General features: G+C 43.1%; 2 protein-coding genes across 4 annotated transcripts; both read right to left on the reverse strand.

Annotated features, from left to right (window-relative positions):
- Nucleotides 1–251: 251 nt before the first annotated feature.
- Nucleotides 252–5224, reverse strand: LOC123756551 (complement C1q-like protein 4). The gene is made up of 5 exons (XM_069331216.1): nucleotides 5157–5224; nucleotides 4605–4732; nucleotides 2784–2862; nucleotides 1528–1643; nucleotides 252–1033 (listed from the first exon to the last, which is right to left on the reverse strand). Exons 2-5 carry the CDS (start codon nucleotides 4730–4732, stop codon nucleotides 832–834), a joined length of 525 nt encoding a protein of 174 aa, XP_069187317.1. The 5' UTR covers nucleotides 5157–5224; the 3' UTR covers nucleotides 252–831.
- A 3883-nt stretch (nucleotides 5225–9107) lies between these two features.
- Nucleotides 9108–20118, reverse strand: LOC123756377 (cytochrome P450 2L1). 3 transcript variants are annotated; one of them, XM_045739484.2, is made up of 11 exons: nucleotides 19957–20118; nucleotides 19320–19430; nucleotides 18507–18630; nucleotides 17677–17807; nucleotides 16532–16701; nucleotides 14902–15132; nucleotides 13919–14027; nucleotides 12398–12578; nucleotides 11897–12012; nucleotides 11638–11778; nucleotides 9108–10183 (listed from the first exon to the last, which is right to left on the reverse strand). In XM_045739484.2, the coding sequence occupies exons 2-11, from the start codon at nucleotides 19426–19428 to the stop codon at nucleotides 10005–10007; spliced, it is 1491 nt and encodes a 496-aa protein (XP_045595440.2). In that variant the 5' UTR covers nucleotides 19429–19430; nucleotides 19957–20118; the 3' UTR covers nucleotides 9108–10004. The 3 variants fall into 3 exon arrangements, with proteins under 3 accessions (XP_045595440.2, XP_045595439.2, XP_045595438.2); XM_045739483.2 differs by having other exon boundaries at nucleotides 19953–20118; XM_045739482.2 differs by having other exon boundaries at nucleotides 19930–20118.
- Nucleotides 20119–21217: the final 1099 nt, after the last annotated feature.

A 21217-nucleotide genomic window follows, 5' to 3' on the forward strand; every position in this document is an offset into this window, starting at 1 on the left:
TCTGTTTTTTATATTAATACTGTCTCTTCAAGTGGGCCTTGATATATATATATATATATATATATATATATATATATATATATATATATATATATATATATATATATATATATATTTATATATATATATATATATATATATATATATATATATATATATATATATATATATATATATATATATATATATATATATATATATATATATATATCGTACCTAGGCATCTTTGTCAGGTCAAATAAACACAGAAATGAATAAGTACGCTCTTCTGACCTTTGACCTCTCCTCCGCCCATACAATACAAACTTTACTAACTGTTGTCATAAACAGATGATTGTTGTCATAAACAGATGACTACTGCTGGCATAAACAGGTGTCATCTAGCAAACCAAAACGAAACGATGACATCTTCTATAAATAGATGATTTATTAAATAAATAAATAAATAAACTGATAAGTGAACAATGATGATGATGATGACGGTGGCTTGAAAGGTGAATAATCTTGTTGTTGTTGCTTTTTCTCACCTTTTTCAGCCACTTTTATGACCCCGCGATCGAGCCTCTGGCAACACCCCTCCCCCTCCCTCTATCCCTTTTCTCTTTCCCTTCCCTCTCTTCCTCCCTCTCTGTGTGCCTTTCTCGTCCCCCATTCCTCACGACTTTTAAACCCCTGAGTGGACCATTTCCTCATTCGCTTCTCTTTTCTACTATTTCTTTTGTATCTTTTCCTCCTTGTTCCTCCGTGCATATCCCCTATTCCTTCATGTCTTTCCTGTAACCTACCCTGCTTCGTCCAAAATGGCGCCCTTTTGGTTACACCAGTCACTCCCTAGAAGTGCTCGACCATGAAGCCTGTGAAGGTAGTGTAGACCTCGTTGAAAGGGTGCTCGTAGATGGAGCCCTGCTGCACCTCCAGGTACACCCTCTCGCCCATGTTCAAGAAGAGCAGGGCCGAGTTGGAGCCCTGTTGATAGCCGTGCTTGGTCCCATAGGCCGTCGCCTGGTACACCCCCTCCTTCATCAGCGCCACCCTAGGGGTAGAGAGGGCAGGGTGAAGGGCACATTTGCCTAGGTCAATAGAATCAGGAATAGTTCAGCAGCTTTAGTTTGGGCTATCGTGGTCTCATGATAACCCAAGTCATGTAGGAAGTCGGGAAAGATTACAGTTATAAAGTTGTATACATAATTTGTTAAGGAACTGGACCACAATGTTCCATTGGCGAAACATTTTACATTTTCGAGAATTCACTATATTTCAAATTCCCAGAGTGGATAACAGCATTTCATTCACATACACAATTTTTTTAACATTCCACTCACTTGTACCAAAGGGAATTTGAACTCTGACCGCTGAAATATAATTTAGAGTACTAATTCGAAATGGGGTATAGAAATACATCCCAGCTCGTATTACTTTAGTAGCTTAGACTTTAGTAGAAATCATGAAGATTCAGTCCTCCACGTCCTGTGACTTCATGAATGTACGAAGTCACCAGACGTGTCTGGACATCACAACTGCACTCACGTGAAGTCCTTGTCGTCATCAGATATGGCGTGGAAGGTGAAGAAGTAGGCGCCTGTGCACGGAGCCTGGAAGACGTTGTCCTGGACTGACCAGCCTCCAAGATTGGTCAGCACCTCCTGTGGGAGGGAGAGACGCCAGTGAATGAGTAGGAGAGAGGCAGGAGGAGAGAGTGAGAGAGAGAGAGAGGGAGAGAGAGAGAGATAGATAGAGAGAGAGAGAGAGAGAGAGAGAGGGAGGAGCAGGTATAAGGGACGAGTGAGAGAGGGAGGAGGAGCCAGGTGAAGGAAGTGGGGTAGGGAGAGTAAGAATAAGAGAGAGAAAGAGAGAGATTGGGTATGTGTTCACAATAAGGACTTAGGAACAGCTTAAGCAAGGACTTTATTTTAATTTAAACAAAAATATTACCTTCCTCCTTCTAATTTTAATTTTATCTCTTCTTTCTAGCACTCTTTTATGTCATACTTTAGAATACAGAATCTTATTTAATTACAAAATCAATACCACTAACAGTCTAAACCTATTGCTACTAAGATGAGAAACACTACACAGAAACCACAGTAATTGCTACGATACATAACAACGATGAGCCTTTTGTAAACTGTTGCTGAATATTGCAACTGCCAAGATAAGACCAAGGAGTCTCATGTTGTTCCAGTGCCAGACTCGGGAAGCTTGCTCCGCCAAAATTTGCAGGAGGGAATAGTCTGGGGCTGAGAACGGACATAGGCTGGTCGGGGCAGGTCAAAGTTAAATGTTTTAAGAAATATTAGCATTTATAAACAGCCTCATGCAATTTTCGTGGATTCAAGATTGAAATATTTGGTGTGATTTCCTTAGAGTTGTTGTGTTCGTAATGATATATCTTCTGAGATACCCTTACAGAGGTTCCAGTGTTTTTTCAACAATACATTTTCTGACAGAGGGGGGGAAAAGGGAGTGGAGAAGGGGGGAGGGGAGAAAGAAGGGGAGGGCGATGGGAAGGACGAAGAAGAGTTCCAAAGGGGATGGGAATGAGAAGGTCCAAGGGGTAAACAGAGGAATGAGGGGTGCGAGGAAGGAAGAAAAATGGCCAAGTTCCACATCTAGCACAGCTAATATGGAAGTTGGGGAGAGTCATCACACTTCCAACGACCCACCAAACCACTACAAAGTATCCAAACCCCGAACCATCCACAGTTCACACCCGGGTGACTATAGTAAGGTGAAGCCACCCCTTCAGGCCCTCTCTACAAAAAATGGACAGTCAACCCACATACCTGAAAGCGTAGTAGACGAGGTACCTCTTCTCCTTCAATAGGTGGGGCAGCCTTACGTGCGCTGAAGCCTCCAGAGCAACTGTGGGAAAAGATATTCAGGTGAATACTCACTCACTCTCTCTCTCTCTCTCTCTCTCTCTCTCTCTCTCTCTCTCTCTCTCTCTCTCTCTCTCTCTCTCTCTCTCTCTCTCTCTCTCTCTCTCTCTCTTTCTCTCTCTCTCTCTCTCTCTCTCTCTCTCTCTCTCTCTCTCTCTCTCTCTCTCTCTCCCCCTCTCTCTCTCTCTCTCTCTCTCTCTCTCTCTCTCTCTCTCTCTCTCTCTCTCTCTCTCTCTCTCTCTCTCTCTCTCTCTCTCTCTCTCTCTCTCTCTCTCTCTCTCTCTCTCTCTCTCTCTACCTCTCTCTCTCTCTCTCTCTCTCTCTCTCTCTCTCTCTCTCTCTCTCTCTCTCTCTCTCTCTCTCTCTCTCTCTCTCTCTCTCTCTCTCTCTCTCTCTCTCTCTCTCTCTCTCTCTCTCTCTCTCTCTCTCTCTCTCTCTCTCTCTCCAAGAGAGAGAGAGAGCATGTTCGAGAGCATGTTATGCATGTTCCAAGAGAAAGCTAACTTTTCAATCGTGTCAAACTCGCCGCACTGCCCGGCAGCGCTCGTTCACACACACACGCGCACACACACACAGTAGATGTGTGTGCTCTAGCCCCTACTGGGCTCTATGATAGAGCCCAGTAGGCTCAGGAATCTGTACATCAGTTAATTGACGGTTGAGAGGCGGGACCAAAGAGCCAGAGCTCAACCCCCGCACGCACCACTAGGTGAGCACACACACACACACACACACACACACACACACACACACACACACACACACACACACACACACACACACAAAAGATAAAAGTCAAAACGTGTATGAATACACTCTGGCTTCCTGTCCCCCGACACAATGAATTATTATTATATCTGCAATAGTTATGCACCAGTCTCTGTTCAAAACCACCGTATTGGCAGGGAAACACACACAATGGTAGACTGAAGCAAACCACTTATTCCAGATCATGTATTATTTTAGATAATATTTACATTTAGCGTTCAACACCATCCGGTGTTGTGTCAGTGTCCCTGAACTCTCTCTCTTAGGTTACCGGCCCAATATTGGTTGCCCTGGTGGGTCGTACTTGTGACTCGCTTGTCCACCTCCCTTTTCGACTCTCCTCGTCGAGGCCAGAACAGACTACCTGATGGTCGTGCAGCCAACATTGTCTTCTCTGACAACCTGCGTGACACCCTCTCTGACAACCCTCACGACAAACTGTCTATTGTACTTCAGCTTGTTATAATATACTTCCAGAAATGACCTCATCGGGCACTTCGTCTCCGATGAAACTTTGAGGATTCAACATATGCATTCGTCCTTGTATTATCTCATCTCTGACCTCCTACTCAGGTCATTCATGCAACACGGAAACTCTCCTTCCGCCGGCATTGTACTTAGAGTGAGCCATACTTAAATGTATTCATATTATCTTGGGTGACAACGCCACTCCCCTCCCCACCACAAATATAAGGATATGTTTGTTAGCTAGCATCTCACAGGCGCTGTGGCCTGGAGAGTGTGATTTGATGAGAGTGTGACCCGCGGCCTGGTCTTCGACTAGGCCTCCTCGTTGCTAGACTGGTCAACCAGGTTGTTGGACGCAGCGGCTCGCACACTGACGGTTGGTTGATCAGGTATCCTTTGGAGGTGCTTATCTAAGGTGAGGTAAATGCTGGTGCACTAAGTGTACAGAGTATCATGAACTTTCTAAGTGTATAAAGTAACATAACTTACTATGGCTGAGGAGTAACAGGCTGCTGGGCGTTGAGGGAAGTAATGCCTGTGTTCCGGGCGTCTCGACCTTCCACCAGCGCCCACAACCCCGCCAGGATCACCAGCCATCTGCCACCCACACCGCCCATCTGTAGAATCAACATCCTTATATTGCATATATTGTAAGCAGTCACCATTCTAAACTATGACATATATATATCTTAAAGATATTTTTCTGAGATAATGTACGGATAATAATTAGTATAGCTGGTGACAATGTATCCAGGAGCTCCTTAGAGTATAAATAACTGAAGCCTTGTTTCTGTAGTCAGGTTGAATAAGCGCCTACAAATAGCACAATAACACTATTTTAGTTCCTGCTTAATACATGCAAATTAGCTGACGCGGTGACCAAATTTCCTGGGTTCACTATGCATTGTTTTCTCTAACTATTCCAGACGAGTTCAATCGTTCACTATATACCACAGCACACAACACATCCCGGTATTAACGGATTCAGCATCACTCTCTGTCCAGAGGAGGAGAGAATCTTCCCTTCCCGAACACACTCACCTCCTACAGGTCAGCGCAGCACAGACTATGAGCAGTGTAGAGACCAGCACTTCCCACACTCATCCCAGGGGTGATACACCACCCTCCAGACCCCAACCCTACCCAACAACTCTGCCAGTCCAGCCCCCGCACCCCACTAATGACGTTCCTGCCCCCCACCTCCCCCCACACACAGACACTCTCTCTCTCTTGTGTTTATCTATGTGTGCCTCTTCCTCCCTTCTCATTATTTATATATTTGTCTATGTGTATCTCTCGTTGTTTGCAATATGTGTCATTTAGTTATTATTTAATTTGTGGCTCTTTTTAATCTGATACATCTATCTTTCCTTACACACTCCTACTATTTCGTTTTCTCTTCTTTTTTCTCTTCATACACACACTCTTTCCCTATCGCTTTCTCTCTCTCTATCAGTGCCCCGCCTCTCGCCCGTGTGAAAGCGATGACCCATATCCAAGATATCCGGCGTTTCTCTGGTGGTCAGCCCAGTATTGAGATCCTCTGGGCTTACCAGGAGTCCCTCAGGGCTCAACCAGGAGTCCCTCAGGGCTCTACCAGGAGTCCCCCCAGAGCTCTACCAGGAGTCCTTTAGGGCTCTACCAGGAGTCCCTCAGGGCTCTACTCAGTGTCCCTCAGGGCTCTACCCTGTGTCCCCCCCGGGTCTCTACCCGGTGTTCATCAGGGCTCTGTCCGGAGTCTACCAGTTGATTTTTTCTTTGCATGGATAGTCCTGCTCGGGCCCTAAGCCTCTGGCATAAGATGTCACGTATTTGATGGTGCGTCAGAGGAGTCAACTCGAGAGAAGAGCAGAGGTGATGTCTAGTGGCGTGTGGGAGCCCAAGAGCTGTATTCAAGAGTTCTGGTTCTCATCGAAGAGGTGCAAGGAAAACCGTGAATGTAATTTAATTTGGATGAATGTGTGTACATATTTATTTACTGATTCTATATTTTAAGCATTATATATCCATTGACCAAATGACAGTGTCATGAGCGTCTTTTAGAATAATAATAATAATAATAATAATAATATTTTATTTAGGAAAAGTACATACATAGATGCAGAGTTACAAACATTCTGATTGATTTATAGATAGAGCTAGTACATACAATACCTAACTGTATGTACTTTATTTTGTATTGTCAAGAGGCGGCAATGTCCTAGTGCAGGTTGCATGACTTGTATAATGGGAAGTGTACAGAGGGGCATCATACACTAGGCTTGGAAAAGACAACTTCAGTCCATATTGTCATGTTTTAGGAACATTTTGTCTGTAAATACATGATTTCGTATTTCAGAATTATTATATATATGTATATAGTAAATATTATACATATTGTAACGAGACTATTATTGCTGTTTTTTTCTGTCTTGAGGGAAGATTTGTTTAAAGATCTGACAGCCAATAACATAGCCTAGCTTCGGAGATTCTGTCATTTAACTGATCAGTGGGAAGCAGCGTCGAAAGACGATGGAGAACGCCATTATCATTTGTAGTGATTGCAGCCAGACGATATAAGTGTTTTCTTGATAACAGGTCAAGTTGGCTAATTATTCCCACGCTCTGATTGAAGCTGCAGTCCAGAGTATACTATAAGAAGTGCTGCGAAGAGGTTCTTATGTGTTGTTATAACTGTCTTTGGTGCTTTTGGTGAGCCCTTGTAGTTCAGTGTTTGGGTGGGACGAGTCAAGGAGGGTAAATACACCTCGCAGTGCAGTGTAGTTTGGAAGCTGGAGCTTCCAGACTACACTGCAATGCGAATTTTGCTATGCGATCCCAAGAGAGAGGAAGGAGTTTATGCAACTATGTGGAAATAGTTTAAATATTGCAATAATTTAAAGAAAACAGTGGTAGTTAATTATACATTGTTATATTCTCAGGAGTGCGGACATCAGAGGAAGTATTTCTTAATTTTCCCCTTAGACTCTTGTACACCATCAGTGTGGAATCCTTAATCTATGTGAAGGGTTACAGAGCTTATAGTTTGTGTATGGTTTATCATACACATCATTGTGTAGCCTGACACTACAAAACTAGCAAACTTTGGAAAGATTTTTGGGATATCTTCGAGCACAAGAGAATGGATGTGAAGTAACTACATCAGAATGCTGTCTGTAGCAGCTACTTCAGCAATCGCAGGTATTAAAGTTACAACAAAGGACATTCGCACACTTCCCAGGATTAGGCAGTTCCCATCAATCAATCAACGAGCAGTGTTGGTCCTACCAGAGTCAGGTGGATATAAGATATGGGATATGAGGCCACCTGACACGCCCAAACACTCGTCGCGATCGCAGCTGTACTTTGACAATAATCTGCTTGAACGCAACGCAGCTCAAGCTGCCTGAGCACACATTTCTATTTTTTTTAGATGGGTGGGGGGCAGAATCAAGATTAAGCTTACAGCACGTCAAATGCTTTTTCACCAGCACAGACTAGCACCAAGATGGTTTCTGCAGCCCCAGTTCAGCGATTTCCGTAATTAGCAGTACCCAGGCAACCAAACTACTATCGTCCAGGGCAGTCAGCGTATCATCATCAAACCGTGTTCTGTGTACTCACCTAGTACCTAGTACACAGAACACTCCGGTCCCGCTGTGTACTCTTTGATCCCGCCTCTACGTTGTTGCATCTCAGTGTATCTCAGTTCAGGTCAGACTGCATTAGGTGATCAGCCCCACTTCCAGCTAGAACTCGGCCAGGTGTGAAGGAGGCAGAATACGTTTTGTAGATGTGTCGCAGCCTTTATCCAAATAGTCATATATCTAGCACAAGGTAATTATTTCTTAACTGAAATAATTCCCAAAATTCTTTCTAAATATGGAATTCCAACCGTCAACCCTCCACCATCATTTTTAGAACCAATCATAGCTTATCCTACCGTTCAAATTATGTTGCTGTTGTTATTGATTTAGGGGCGACGACGATCGTGGGATTGCATGCGTCCCGGCGTACCCGTTAAGGGTGAATCGCGAAGCCAGGAAAGGTGAAACGCCAAGGCAAATCGCGAAACGAGTGACGCCAATCACTAGAAACTAATATGCCATACGGCAAATAAACGCACAGACGGGCAGATGATTGGGGAGCCCAGGAGTCCTTCAGGGTGACAAGCACCGGCCCCGCCCCACACAGAGAACACCAGGAAGCAAAACCAAAACTCGGCCCCCAACCAAAACGCAAAAGTCATCCAGTGTCCTCCGGCAGAGCAGAAGCCAGCCGCCCACCACGACTGAGGGCACACCAGGAGCCCACCAAGACCCGCCAACCCCCGGCACCTCTCGGCCAAGCCGGCCCCCGAACACTGTCACCCCGCCGGGGGAACCAGCCAGTACACGTCAAAAAGAAAAACTCTATCAACAATCCCGAGACCCAAGGCGATATGTGCGCCAGGTGTTGTACAATCGGACCGTTAAAAAGGGATGCCAAACGGCAGTAGCAAAGCCAAAACGCGAAAACAAGACGTGAACAGGCGGCTTCCAGGCGGAGGAGGTGTCCAGATGGCTTCCAGGCGGAGGAGGTGTCCAGACGTCCGCTCGGCGTTAAGGTTGAACCAGGAGTCCCCGTTCAAATTACTACAGACACATTGTCTGGCTAACAATTCATTCTCCGCAGTCCCCCCTAAACCAACAGCTAGCACCAACACAGAAAACTTACAAGACACTCGCAGTTAACCCTAGACTATAGCAAACTTACTAAGCATCCTCCACCCTTGGCACCATTTCAACATCCACTTTTATGTTGGAAATTTGTATGTTTATTTTGGCGCACATGGATGCGCCAAAATCAATTACAAACTTCACCTGACAACATCTTTGAACATGACATCTCAGGGTCGAGGGGAAGTTCCAAACAGAACTGCAAACTCCCTTGACTATGAATAAAGTTAATAAAGACGTAGGGAAAAACATTTGACATAGTTTGGCACGAAGGATTGAAATTCAAACTCTGTAGTAGCTTTGAACTTCCATTTATTACTAAAGTCTTCTTTATAAGTCTTCTTTATAAGTCTTCTTTCATCCATATATATCTCTATAAGTCATAACTTAGGCAACAGAACAATGCAAATTATATTCCTTCAAAGACACTGACTGTTTTTGCTTCAAGACTGGAATATCTGAAGGCTCTGTTCTTGTCAAACATCATACATTCTTTTATTTTTATTTGCTTTTATTTATATATAAAAGAGTTCTTACATTCTCTACATATATGACGTTCTTGACCCTCTACTCCGCAAGGATTATATAACCTTGCGGAGTAGAGCAAGGATATATAAGCCTCATATGCTATGCTGACCATGTCACTTAAATCATTACTAGCAACTAAAGCAACTTGGGTCTATACTCAAATCTTCTACTGTTCAGTCGGATTAAATTTTAGATTGTTTACGTCTGGTATGTCTGATGTACTTGAAATTTCAACAATGAAATGTTGAAGAGAATGTTTCAAGCGCCAGGTAGGAGGCGCTGTGCTGTTATTGGCAAAAGATACACAAGAAATAGAATTCCTTGGTGATATATCTAGAAGCATTAGCAATGCAAACACAAACATTATCTTATAATTATTTCTTGCTATAGTGAAAAGCTGTAAGTGACCTTGTTGCCACTTGGACTGGTCGGTACGGCAAGAGCCTTGTTTCTTGCCGGTTGGCGTTCGATCCCCGATGGTCCAAGTAAGTACGTAATTATCAACAGAAGGCACCAAAGGTGTTGGGCATTTCTCCTTCACTCCAATCCTCCTATCCCCAAACTTCTATCCTGCTCTCGTATGCTTTCGTGTGCTATATAGCCATAGTCTCAACAATATGTATTGTGTTGTGTGTAAATGAGGTGCTACTCTAGAGGTCAGGAGCTACAAGGGCGACCTCGGGTGGCCGATTGCGCTGAAGTTGACGGCGGCGCTGAAGGTGTACTCGTTGTCGGGAAGTGCATCTTCGTTGTCCACGGTGAAGGTGAAGCGATGCAGAAGGCAGGCAATGAGGAAGAACAGCTCCTTACGAACCAGAGTCTCCGCTATACATATTCGCTTCCCTGCGAGAATATACATTACTATACAGTACGCTGGTGTAGCGAGAGAAGTTGGGGTTGCTATACATACTCTCTTCCCTGTGGGAATATACATCAGTATATAGCATACTGGCCGTGACGAGGGAGTGGGGGAGGTAAAGGCAGTTACAAAGTTAAATAAAATCTATTTATTTGAACAGAGATAAATGTTTTAACTGTATTAATCAAAACTAAACTAAAATATGAATGATGACAAAATACTGAATAATTTTTTTTAATTAAGGCAAAATTGAGTCTCAATCAATCAGTATTGTCAGAGAAAGATTAACTCGCTCGTAATCAGTAGTTGACAGTGCCTGCCACAACAGTTTAGGGAAGCATGTATATTCCACGCACGCCTCACATCACTAGTCGACACAGGATAGCTCCTTAGTGCACAGGAATTTTAACGCTGTCAATCAAAACGGCAAAATTTGGCCGTTTAAGTAATATTAAAGATATCTCAATAAGTTAGATGGGTCGCCCACTTCCAAATGCTTTTGATTAGACAAAAGCTCTTTAAAATTCACACTGGAGAGGCTAATGAACACGATGACCGAGCAAACACTTGAAAAGGCTGAAGTCCTTGGGAATACAATTCAATTTGAGACAAAGATCCTACTTATTCATATCTTGGAGGCCCTAATTTTGGCCAATGTCCAAACAGTTAATCGTACCTCTATGCTTCAACGTGACGTTCCCCAATGTTTGCGATTGTTCTGTTGTCCCAAAATGGGACATGGCCCCTTTTTATAGTTAAAACTAGTAGCCTCTTGTGAAGCTCCGGGTAGTACAATACTGTTTGACAAGTCCTAAGCTAAAGTGGTTGAAAGATCAGGTAATTATAAGGGAAAAGCACTAAGCCAGCATGACTATATAGCCATGGGGGATGGAATGCTATTCCTGCAAGAAGCAAGATAGTTCCTCCATAAGAATTCGTGGGTTTCGGACATTCTAGATCAACACCCTATTCCCCAGATGGACAGATGTTAATCTGTTCATGGAACACGACAGTTCCCATTTCCTGTCGTGTTGTCCAGTCTAAGCTTCAGTTAACATCAAACAGAAAAGTCAAGTTCAAGTATGAAATTTAATCTAGTTTATTTGTTAAGGCTATATTGAAAACAAAAACAGTCTGTGTCATATCCATTCCAAGTACTATACTGTCAAGTTGGCTTGGCGGATTCTCTTAACAGTTGCCTAAAGTTTATCTTTCATGAGGAAGTATCGAGGCAATACAAAGAGATCGAACCCGCATGTCCTTCGTCCTCAATACTGGGGAGCCAAAGCTTACCGGTTTTAAAGGCCCTCCCTTCCTCCAACACTGAGGGTCTAAGCTTACCTGTTCCAAATGCCCTCTCTTCCTCCAACACTGAGGGTCTAAGCTTACCCTGTTCCAAAGGCCCTCTCTTTCTCCAACACTGAGGATCTAAGCTTACCTGTTCCAAAGGGCATGAAAGCTTCGTTCTTGACGAAGTTGCCTTTGTCGTCGAGGAAATTCTCAGGGTCAAACTCGTACGGGTTCTTCCACAGCTTAGGGTTCAACATTGCGTCTTCCATGTTCGCCAAGATCAATGACCCTGCAGGAGCACGAGCCAATAACAAATCTTAGGTATGTTTTCAGAAACAATAAACAATAAACTTATGAATACAACGACACGCTATTCAAACAACTATCATCGATCTGGACAACGTTACCTTTGGGGATGTGGTAGCCTTCGAACGTGAAGTCACCCAGCGAGGCATGGATGATAATTGCTACTAGGTTCGCTTTCCTCTGTATCTCGTGTATGGTGGCTTGGGTGTAAGGCAGCCTGGAGCACGAGGTCAGGAAAAAAGAATGTGAGAATGGTTGTGGAAATGAGGAAATGAGCATTGTTTACATGTTGTGAGGTTGCACTATTTGAAAGTAATGTTTTTCATTCTTCTTAAACTGCATTCTCAGGGCTACCAATATCACACCCCTCCACTGTCTTGTAGTGTCCGGTGCTCACCACTTTTTGCCTAAGATAATATACCCGATATCTCCTACTTCAGCAAATTTGTGCTCCTATACCTATTTCAGCTGACACCTTTTTAGCTACCTTTGTCTCGACACATATTCCAGCTACTTTTTATCTTGAGAGACCATATGATAACTCAATATTTGCCCACCACACTCTGACACAAATCCAAACTAATATACATAATTTATCTTGCCTGTCCATATCGTGGAAGCTTGGCAGCCTATCCCGTCCCACGACATCGTCCAGTTCCTGCTGTAGTTTCTGCTGAACGGCCTGATACTTGGACAACAGGTACATCCCCATTGTCAGAGTGGTGGTAGTGGTGTCCATCCCTGCTCCGAACATCTCTAATGTTACTGCTGCCATCTGGTTCACTGCCACCATAACCAAGGCAACGTCAGTGAAAATTGTCTCTATATTTTTGGAGGGTTAATTATTTTTGTTCAGTCGCATTTGAAAAGAAATTGCGAACTACAAAGATACAGAAATAACATTTCATCCGTCTGGCAAGCACCTTAACGCTGCACCATAGTGACAACAAGAAAGGAGAGGATGTGGCTCAGTTCAAGTTCAAGTACGTTTATTGAGACAATAAAATACATCTTAAAAGGATAGAGTAGCTTAGACTATTTCTACCCTCGGAATGTGGCTATCTGCTACTCTGTTCCTCTTTTAGATCTTCTCGAGTACTAGAATTACCCACCAGCATTCGTCGTGGGGACGGAATGCTAGTGGGTAATTCTGGTATCATGAGAGGTATAAGTTAGCCCCCAGAGAGAGATTGTGGCTAGCTAACAGTAGCATTACACTCTGCTTTGTAGCGTGGTGGTACAGTGGTACAACACTTAACTTTGTGGAGTGGTGGTACAGTGATACAGCATTCCGCAAGTGGAGGTTCTAGTCTCCATTTGTTTACGTTTATTTGTAAATAATGAAGGAAATGGTTAAGCCGCAAGTGTATGTGTAGTGTACTGGACTCTGGGAGTTCACTGGCCATCTGAGCCTCAATCTGTCCTCTGGTGGCGGGTTTTCGGGTTGTAAAGTTAAGAGGGAGCGAGCAGATTAACAAATAGCACCATAACATATACCCAGTCATTGAAACCTCATTTTGCATTTTTATGTTGTGTTTAAAATCAAAATGAGAATGCATGCCAGGAGATTCAGCAGACAGTTTATAACACTGGGAGGTTGGATGAATATGTAATTAGTCCAGAAACTTCTTCCAATGTCATATGATTCAAAAACATAAAAAAATAATGAGATTTGACTTTTATAGTACAAGTGAACTAAAGAGTTAAACAAATTGTTGAAAGAGCGTCATTTTTGACAAATTGGCTCAGGGGACGAAGCGGTTGCTTCCCCCACTAGATACACTGGTGTCTGTAGCCCTTCTCTAAACTCCACACTAACCTTTCCTCATGCAAAGGACGTCGCATTTCGCTCGTATGCGTTACAAAAAATCACAAACTGTCGTACAAGAAAATGGAAGCGGCTCGAGAAAGTGACGTACTGTCCCGTTTTCTGTTTTGGGTCCCCTGGTAGGTTAGGAAAGGACACTTTAAATTTACCGTTTTTTTGACGTTAGGAAACCTTAGGAGGACGGGCTGCCCCACTACATAGTGTGTACTTTATAAATAATGTACATTGTACTGTTGTATGGGTTTGATAAAGAAATTATGTCTGTGTGTGTTAGTTGCATAACTGATGTACTTACTGTCGAAGTTTGGGTCGTTGTCTCTGCTCTCAACTTCTTTGAGATATGTAGACACCAAGGAGAAGTTTTTCCTGAGGTCTTCATTGGCCATAAAATCTCGCAGTTCATCCTGGAAAAATAAAATAATGTGGCATATTCCATTTCTCTGACTGCAATTGCATGCAACATCACTTTGCAATGGCTGACAACTTTAATAAATGCCTATTCAAATCTTACAACGACGAGAGCAAGCGTTCATGACCAGAGTGCACTTGGTCCAGTAAGGGTCCACTGTGCATGTAGTGAACCCATCACCGGGTCCCGATTCACGTTAGTCGTGAGAATCAATTTAATGCAAGAGGACCCTAAAGGACTTCTCAGTTGGTCCTCATAAAAAATTGTAATTAACAGCTAAAGGCTTTAAGGGTGTTAAAATTTTAAAGCGAGTATTGGTGCGGAATTTAGCTATATGAATGGTAGCATTTGAATAAGGTTTCACATAAACAATTGCAAAACTTAACAAATATTGGCAAGTCTTACGTGCTGAGAAGGGCTTACGTTACGCTAGATTTGTGTCGTCAAAGCAAATATCACATCAGAAGGACACTTTGATACCTCAACTGACTGATCCCGTCGTTCGCTCCTGGGCAATCATGACTCGTTCTAATAAACAGACGAAATGACTTATATATCGAGTTTACGCTTATGATTATTTTCGAAATGCTTTCAATTGCTTTCTTATTTCTTCCTCGTGTATTCCATTTACAGTATATGTATATAATCCCCATCAGTTCCCGCCCACCTCAAACATGGGCGCTGGCCCGTAGCCCAGTAAGTGTACACAACTTCAATCGTCTCCTTCAAAAAATAATATTAAATAATGAGATTCGACTTTAATAGAGTCGAATATACGAGAGCGGTACAACGCTCCAGTGCATGACCATTTATGCAAACATTTTTATTATTATTAACGTGTTTATGCTGCTAATTCCACATCAACTTACCTTTATAAAATGTACGAGATTTATGATAGGTTTTAGTTTTTCCTTTAATACAGGAATGTAGATGATTGCCCTCATTATCCCAGGGATTGAGAAGATGGGGTGAATGAGGTTAATGTCAGCCGGTTGGATGAAGGTGTCGATGACCTTGGTGAGCTTAGCGTTGTCGTAGGAGTACCTCTTCCCCATCACCATCCCCCACAGCACGTTCACCACCGACCGGTTGAAGAGGCGCTGCAGCACCCAGCCGGTGGGAGGGAGTCAACATTAGACGACGTCACAATGTACATACAATGTTGACCAAACCACACAATAGAAAGTGAAGGAACGACGACGTTCCGGTCTGGATCATTCTCAAGTCGATTGTGACCTGAGAATGGTGAAGTCACAATCAATGGATTGGACCCCAACCACAATTAACTTGAGACGGACGGTCCAGGACGGACCGAAACATCGTCGTCCCTTCACTTTCTAATGTGTGGTTTGGTCATCATATTTCAGCCACATTATTGTGACTCCTCGTCTGTGTACATACAATTTTACAATTATACCTGTGAACTGAACGGCTGTGTACCGAAGTGTAAATCAAACTTAAATTGTCTTATTAATGTTTTTAAATTGTTTTAAAAATTTAAGTTTAGTTTGCACAAGTGCCAGTTGATTTACACAAATTTACACAATACAAGTTAGAGTGTGTTGTGGATTGTTGAAAAGTTACACTTATCCAGTTTATTTATTTAGTGGTCGACTGAGAAAAGAGGGAATTAATATATTTGGTTGATAATCACCTTAGGAGTTAACTACTAGTTATATTAAATAGTAAGAGGTCATGGGACTAAGAATGGGTTAAGTGTTGGGAGTAATATAACACCTTGATCTATCGTGGTCATTCCTTCTATCACCTCGAAAGGTTTCTTCTCGAGAATTTGCACCTCACACAGAGTTAACTTACTGCTGGCTTCAGTGGAAGATGCAATAGTCTTTCATTAAGCTTAATGGAAAGCTTATCAGTCACTATAATTATTGTCAGGGCAAAGCCGACAGATCTTGAGCCTGATCTTGTAAACACGGTGATAACTACTGATATGATACGCAGGGGTCAGCACTCATTCGTGCAAGTCAATGACAACAACTGTCCCTGTTAAGCTATATTTAGGATGTCTACTTTACATTTGAATTAAATTAGAGGGGGGTAATCAAGCACTACGCTACTCTTTAATTTTTCTGTCAATTTCTCTCTGGAGCATCAGCTAAATACTAATAATGTCAAATTCCCTTTCTTAAAGGTATCTATTTTAAGTACCCAAAAAATACCTCCTTCCTCGTTTTAAAATGTTCCTAAAAGAATGATACACGTCAGTGAAGACACAGGGTAAATCAAGATCATTTATTGAGGTAAAAGGATGCTCAGTGGGAGAGTGGAAGTTGAACGCTACACAGTAATTATCAACTCATAGGAACAAGTACGTAGCACCTTTAAGTGAATTCAGTATAGTAAACTAGATGAGAACAGGCTGATGTTACAGTGGGCTTAAGGGGGCTGACATAATTCAAAATAATCATAAAATCTCATCAACCGTCTAAAAAATGTTTACAAGACTAAGCAAGCAAGAACCAAACAGAGAACACTCACCTTCATGGGCATAGGCGTCCCCTTCCGCTGCTTGATGTACTCTATGAGCTCCGTCACCTCGTCCATCATTAAGGCCTCGTTGCTGGTCTTGCCGAAGCCGAGGTCCCTCAGGTGACGGAGGACGAACCGCCGCTGCACCTGCCATCTGGGGCCGTCTCCACCCAGGATCCCTGGGATCAACAAGGGACCATCTTAGTACCTTTGCTAGAGAGGCCGTGAACGTTATGCACGGCTCGAAGATGCTCTACAGTACTTGCAGAACAATAATTGTTAAGAATCCAGTTACGATATTCCATGAATCCTAGGAACGTTGTGATCTCTCGATTGTGACCTGAGAATGGTGAAGTCACAATCAATGGATTGGACCCCAACCACAATCGACTTGAGAATGGTCCAGGACGGACTGAAACGTTTTCGTCCCTTCACTTTCTAGTGTGTGGTTTGGTCAACACGATATACTAAAAATTACGCAACCTGGGATCCTCCTGGAACCAAAAGGAGTACACTTCATCGAGGTATCGAGCTGGGAGCCATTGGATGTTTGTTGATGTTTTAGATTCAGCAACTCGGAACAAAATGTTCCAAGTAGCACGGGATATGGTGAACCCGTAGTGGACTTACGTGGCACAGGAGCGGGGCTGTAACTGTAACCATTAGAGAACTCCATTACCTACTGCAGAATGTACGCAGTTTCATGTATAATATTGGACTGACAACCAGCTCGGTATTTCCTCAAGGCGGGCGTCTGGGGTTACGCAGGACGTTTGTTCTATATCCCAACGACCTGCTCCAAGATTTTTTTCAAACTGCGCAGATTTACATGTATATAAGCTCGTGAACATAAGGCGACTTCCGGAATATATTAAATATAATGCCATTCTGTTCCTCTTTTCCAAGACAGCGTACCTTTACTGGGTAAATACTTTCTCTGAATACAGCAACGATTTTTATGTTTATATTCAAATGCAGATGTATTAATGTGAGAACGATATTAACGTCTTGTATTTTGGGCGTACTCACCTAGTTTTATTCGCCTAGTTGTGCTTGCGGGGGTTGAGCTCTGGCTCTTTGGTCCCGCCTCTCAACTATCAATCAACCAATCATCTGGGATACAGATTCATGTGTGTGTGTGTGTGTGTGCTCACCTAAATTGGTAGTGACACCCTCGCTGAGCAGGAGGTTCCTGGTGGTGGTGAGGACTGACGGCGGTCTGCCCGCTACCTCGTTAATGGCGAAGAACTTCTTGATCAGCGGCACACTGCTCACCAGCACCACCCTGGAGAAGGTAGGTCCCGCTCATTAGTTCGCAGTATATTGCTGGCCTCCGACCCCCTTTCACTCACTCACGCTCTCTCGCTCTGCCTATCCCTGCTCGATAGTATAAGCTTCGTTTATCAGGAAATCTTAAACAAGCCCAAACGTTACTATAATTTATAATTCTCTTATGCATTACAAAAGGCTGTCTTGGACTGCTTTCTCTGTTACTTCGGACTAACATGGGCTGCTTTTCTCTGCTAATAAATGCGAACTTGGACTTCTTTTCTGTTTTTTTCAGATTCAGCTACCCGGACAAAAAGTTCCAAGTAGCACGGGCGATGGTGAGCCCGTAGTGGACTTACCTGGCACAGGAGCGGGACTGTAACTACTTTTCTGTCATTGAGGGCTAACTTAGCCTACTTTTCCCTATATTAATTAAGGACTAACATGGGACACGCTGTTCACTGCTTTAAACTATCTAAAGTTATAGTCCTGTCCTTTCAAAAATTATTGGGTCTGTCTGACAATTGTATTTATAACCCCACACAGTCTCGTGTCCTCGACGACATTTTGACCCATCTCTATAATAGTCGTCTTTGACTGACTCTGAATCATAACTCTTTCAGAATAACGCGCACTAAACTGAATCGGAAATAAAGTAAGTAGAGCCTGCTTTAGACACACATATATACGCGTTCGAATCCTTCGATCGCCCTACCCAGTGCCGAACATGCCGAAGCCCGCCACGTTGCCATATTTCTTGTGCAGACTCCGTAGTTTGGTTCTAGTGGGCGCCCCGCGCATGTGAATCAGCGAACCCACCAGCGGCAACATCGGCAAACCTGGAGAGAGAAGAAAGAGGTTCTTAAATGTATTGATGACCAATCCACACACTGTGAAAATGAAGGGACGACGACGTTTCGGTCCGTCCTGGACCATTCTCAAGTCGGTTCAAGTCCAGGACGGACCGAAACGTCGTCGTCCCGTCATTTTCTAGTGTGTGGATTGGTCAACATACTTCAGCCACGTTATTGTGACTCATCGCCTGCAAATATATTGACTTTTCGTGTCTATAGGATCAAGCTCTTGGACCCTCGCCTTTTTAACAACTGGTTGTCTAATCTACCGACTCCCGACCTAATTTTATCTATCATGTCTACTACATATATCCATGTGAGTGACAGACGCGCACACACTGCCAGCAGCAGCTGTCAAACTCTCACCTACTTATTCGTAGCTGACTAACTCCCAGGTATCTATTTACTGCCAGGTAACAGGGTCATAGGGTGAAAGAAACTCTGCCCATTGTTTCTCGCTTTCTCGCATTGTGGCCCGGGATCGAACCCGGGCCACAAGATCACATGTTCAGCGTGCTATCCACACGGCCACCGGTGCCCTCCGGTGTGTATGTATGTATGTGTCTGCCTCTATGTACTGTGATCTTTCATTTATTTGTCTATTTGGCTTTATTCTGTTATCTTTCATAGTGTCAATGCTTCTATCTATCTTTACACCTTTCTGCGTTGCTTACCTGGAGGAAAATTATGAGGACGTCTTCCTGGAGCGAAGTAAAGCAGGAGGAGGACAAAGAGGACAATGCTTCCCCACCCCAGCGTCCCCTCCATCCACTCCAACGCCATGTCTGGTGAGAGGAGAAGTAATTAGACGTTAATCTGGTACCATAGGAAACAGGGTTGTTCTGGCGAGGCTTCGCTCGGATTCCCTTAAGCACACCACCTAAATGCGTGGACACTTCGGTATAGTTCTTGGTGCGGTCTGCTAGCTCCTCTGTTGCAAAGTCTGGGAAACACCTTTGTAATTATATTGTCTCTCCCAATAAAACGATACGTTGGTTTGTTTATCTGTCAAAGGTTGGAGTCCAGAAGCTCGGGACATATCTCATTAAACCTTGAAAGGGGGGAACTTTGTACAAAGAATTCTAATAAATATTTCTGCCTAGATCTTTCATCGCAAAATTCATGCTGATTATCCATCAAAATGAACAGCTGAAAGAGACAGACCCCTTGACGGGGATAAATATAAAGACAGGGAAACAGTAACACAAGTAGAAGCTGATAAAAGGGCAGAGAGATATGACGAGAGACGAGCAGAAAAATAATCTGCGACTCAGAATCACTAACACGAATAATGTCTTCCTTCTCACTGGCTGTGTTCCTTAGGTTGGAAGGCGACACTCTTTTGCTTTAAAACTTCCTCGAACGAGTTTCTAACTGTTTAAAACCTCCTCGAGAACACCCGACTGCTTAAAACTTCCCCAAGAAATCTTCCGACTGTTTGGAACGTCTTCGCTGCCAGGCTCTGATTGACAAAAAGAGGTGAGCACTAAGATGATAACCAGTTATATACCCCCCTTCTTAAAATCTTAAAAATAGATAATAAAATCTCTGGTACTGATTAAGTGATAACAGTGCCAGGGAATGTTTGTATTACACCATTCATTAAACAAAAATTGATATTGTATTTTGTTCTATATAGTAGGCGGAGTACGTGCTTACTGGACGAAAGCAGCCATCATTCCCATCCCAAATTGGAATAAAATATGAATTCGGCCTTTTCTCCAAGTGAAGCAAATTAAATCTACTTCACCTCTTTAGCATCCATCAACGACTTGTTCTTTGACCTCGCCTCTGTTTTTCAGTAAACCACTGACAAACTGTGTTGAATATCGTACCTTTACTGTATATATTACTATCACTAAAGCCGATATGCAAAACATAACAAAAATCTACCATCCGGGAATGTTGTTTATATTCATGAGAATCTTCCCAGGAGGTGCTCAAGCGCGGGTTGTCATTGTTTGGAAAGGCAATGACTTTTTTACTAGCAGAATAGAGCTAGGGCTAGCACCGATGACACCGAAACTGGCCATCCTTGAAATGCCTCGCTGTACTATCCTCTCTTATGTGGGTTACAATAAAACCTCGAGGAGTTGGTCACAAACTCAACGGTGCAGGAACTCTGCACGGAGTCGCTACTCAGGCTTCTGCAAAAACAAGTTACTAAATCACGTTAAAAGGAGTCATCTACAACCCAGATGTTAAGCACCACGTAATGAACAATAAAAACAATACTTAAAATGACTAAGGGAACCTTGGAAGAAATTTTCACCAAATTCCAGTCAGGATCTGCAGCCAATTGCTGACAAATGTCCACTAAAGTAAAAAGTCCCAAAATACTATGACCCGCATTACAAAAAATGGTAACTCTCGGAAATGTTTGATCCACACTTGCATCAAAACATGTAATCTGTTACACTGAGCTGGCTGAGGTGTGTTGACAATAACAGTCACACCCACACTTCAAAAAAAAAAACAGAATCTACAGCGACGCAAGATAACCCAACTTAAGATTGCTGCCAAATATCACCAAAGATCGTTTGCAACGAAAAAGAGAAGCGAAAAGAACAGA

Source organism: Procambarus clarkii, chromosome 25 (assembly GCF_040958095.1).
Source record: "Procambarus clarkii isolate CNS0578487 chromosome 25, FALCON_Pclarkii_2.0, whole genome shotgun sequence".
Taxonomy (NCBI): Eukaryota; Metazoa; Arthropoda; class Malacostraca; order Decapoda; family Cambaridae; genus Procambarus; species Procambarus clarkii.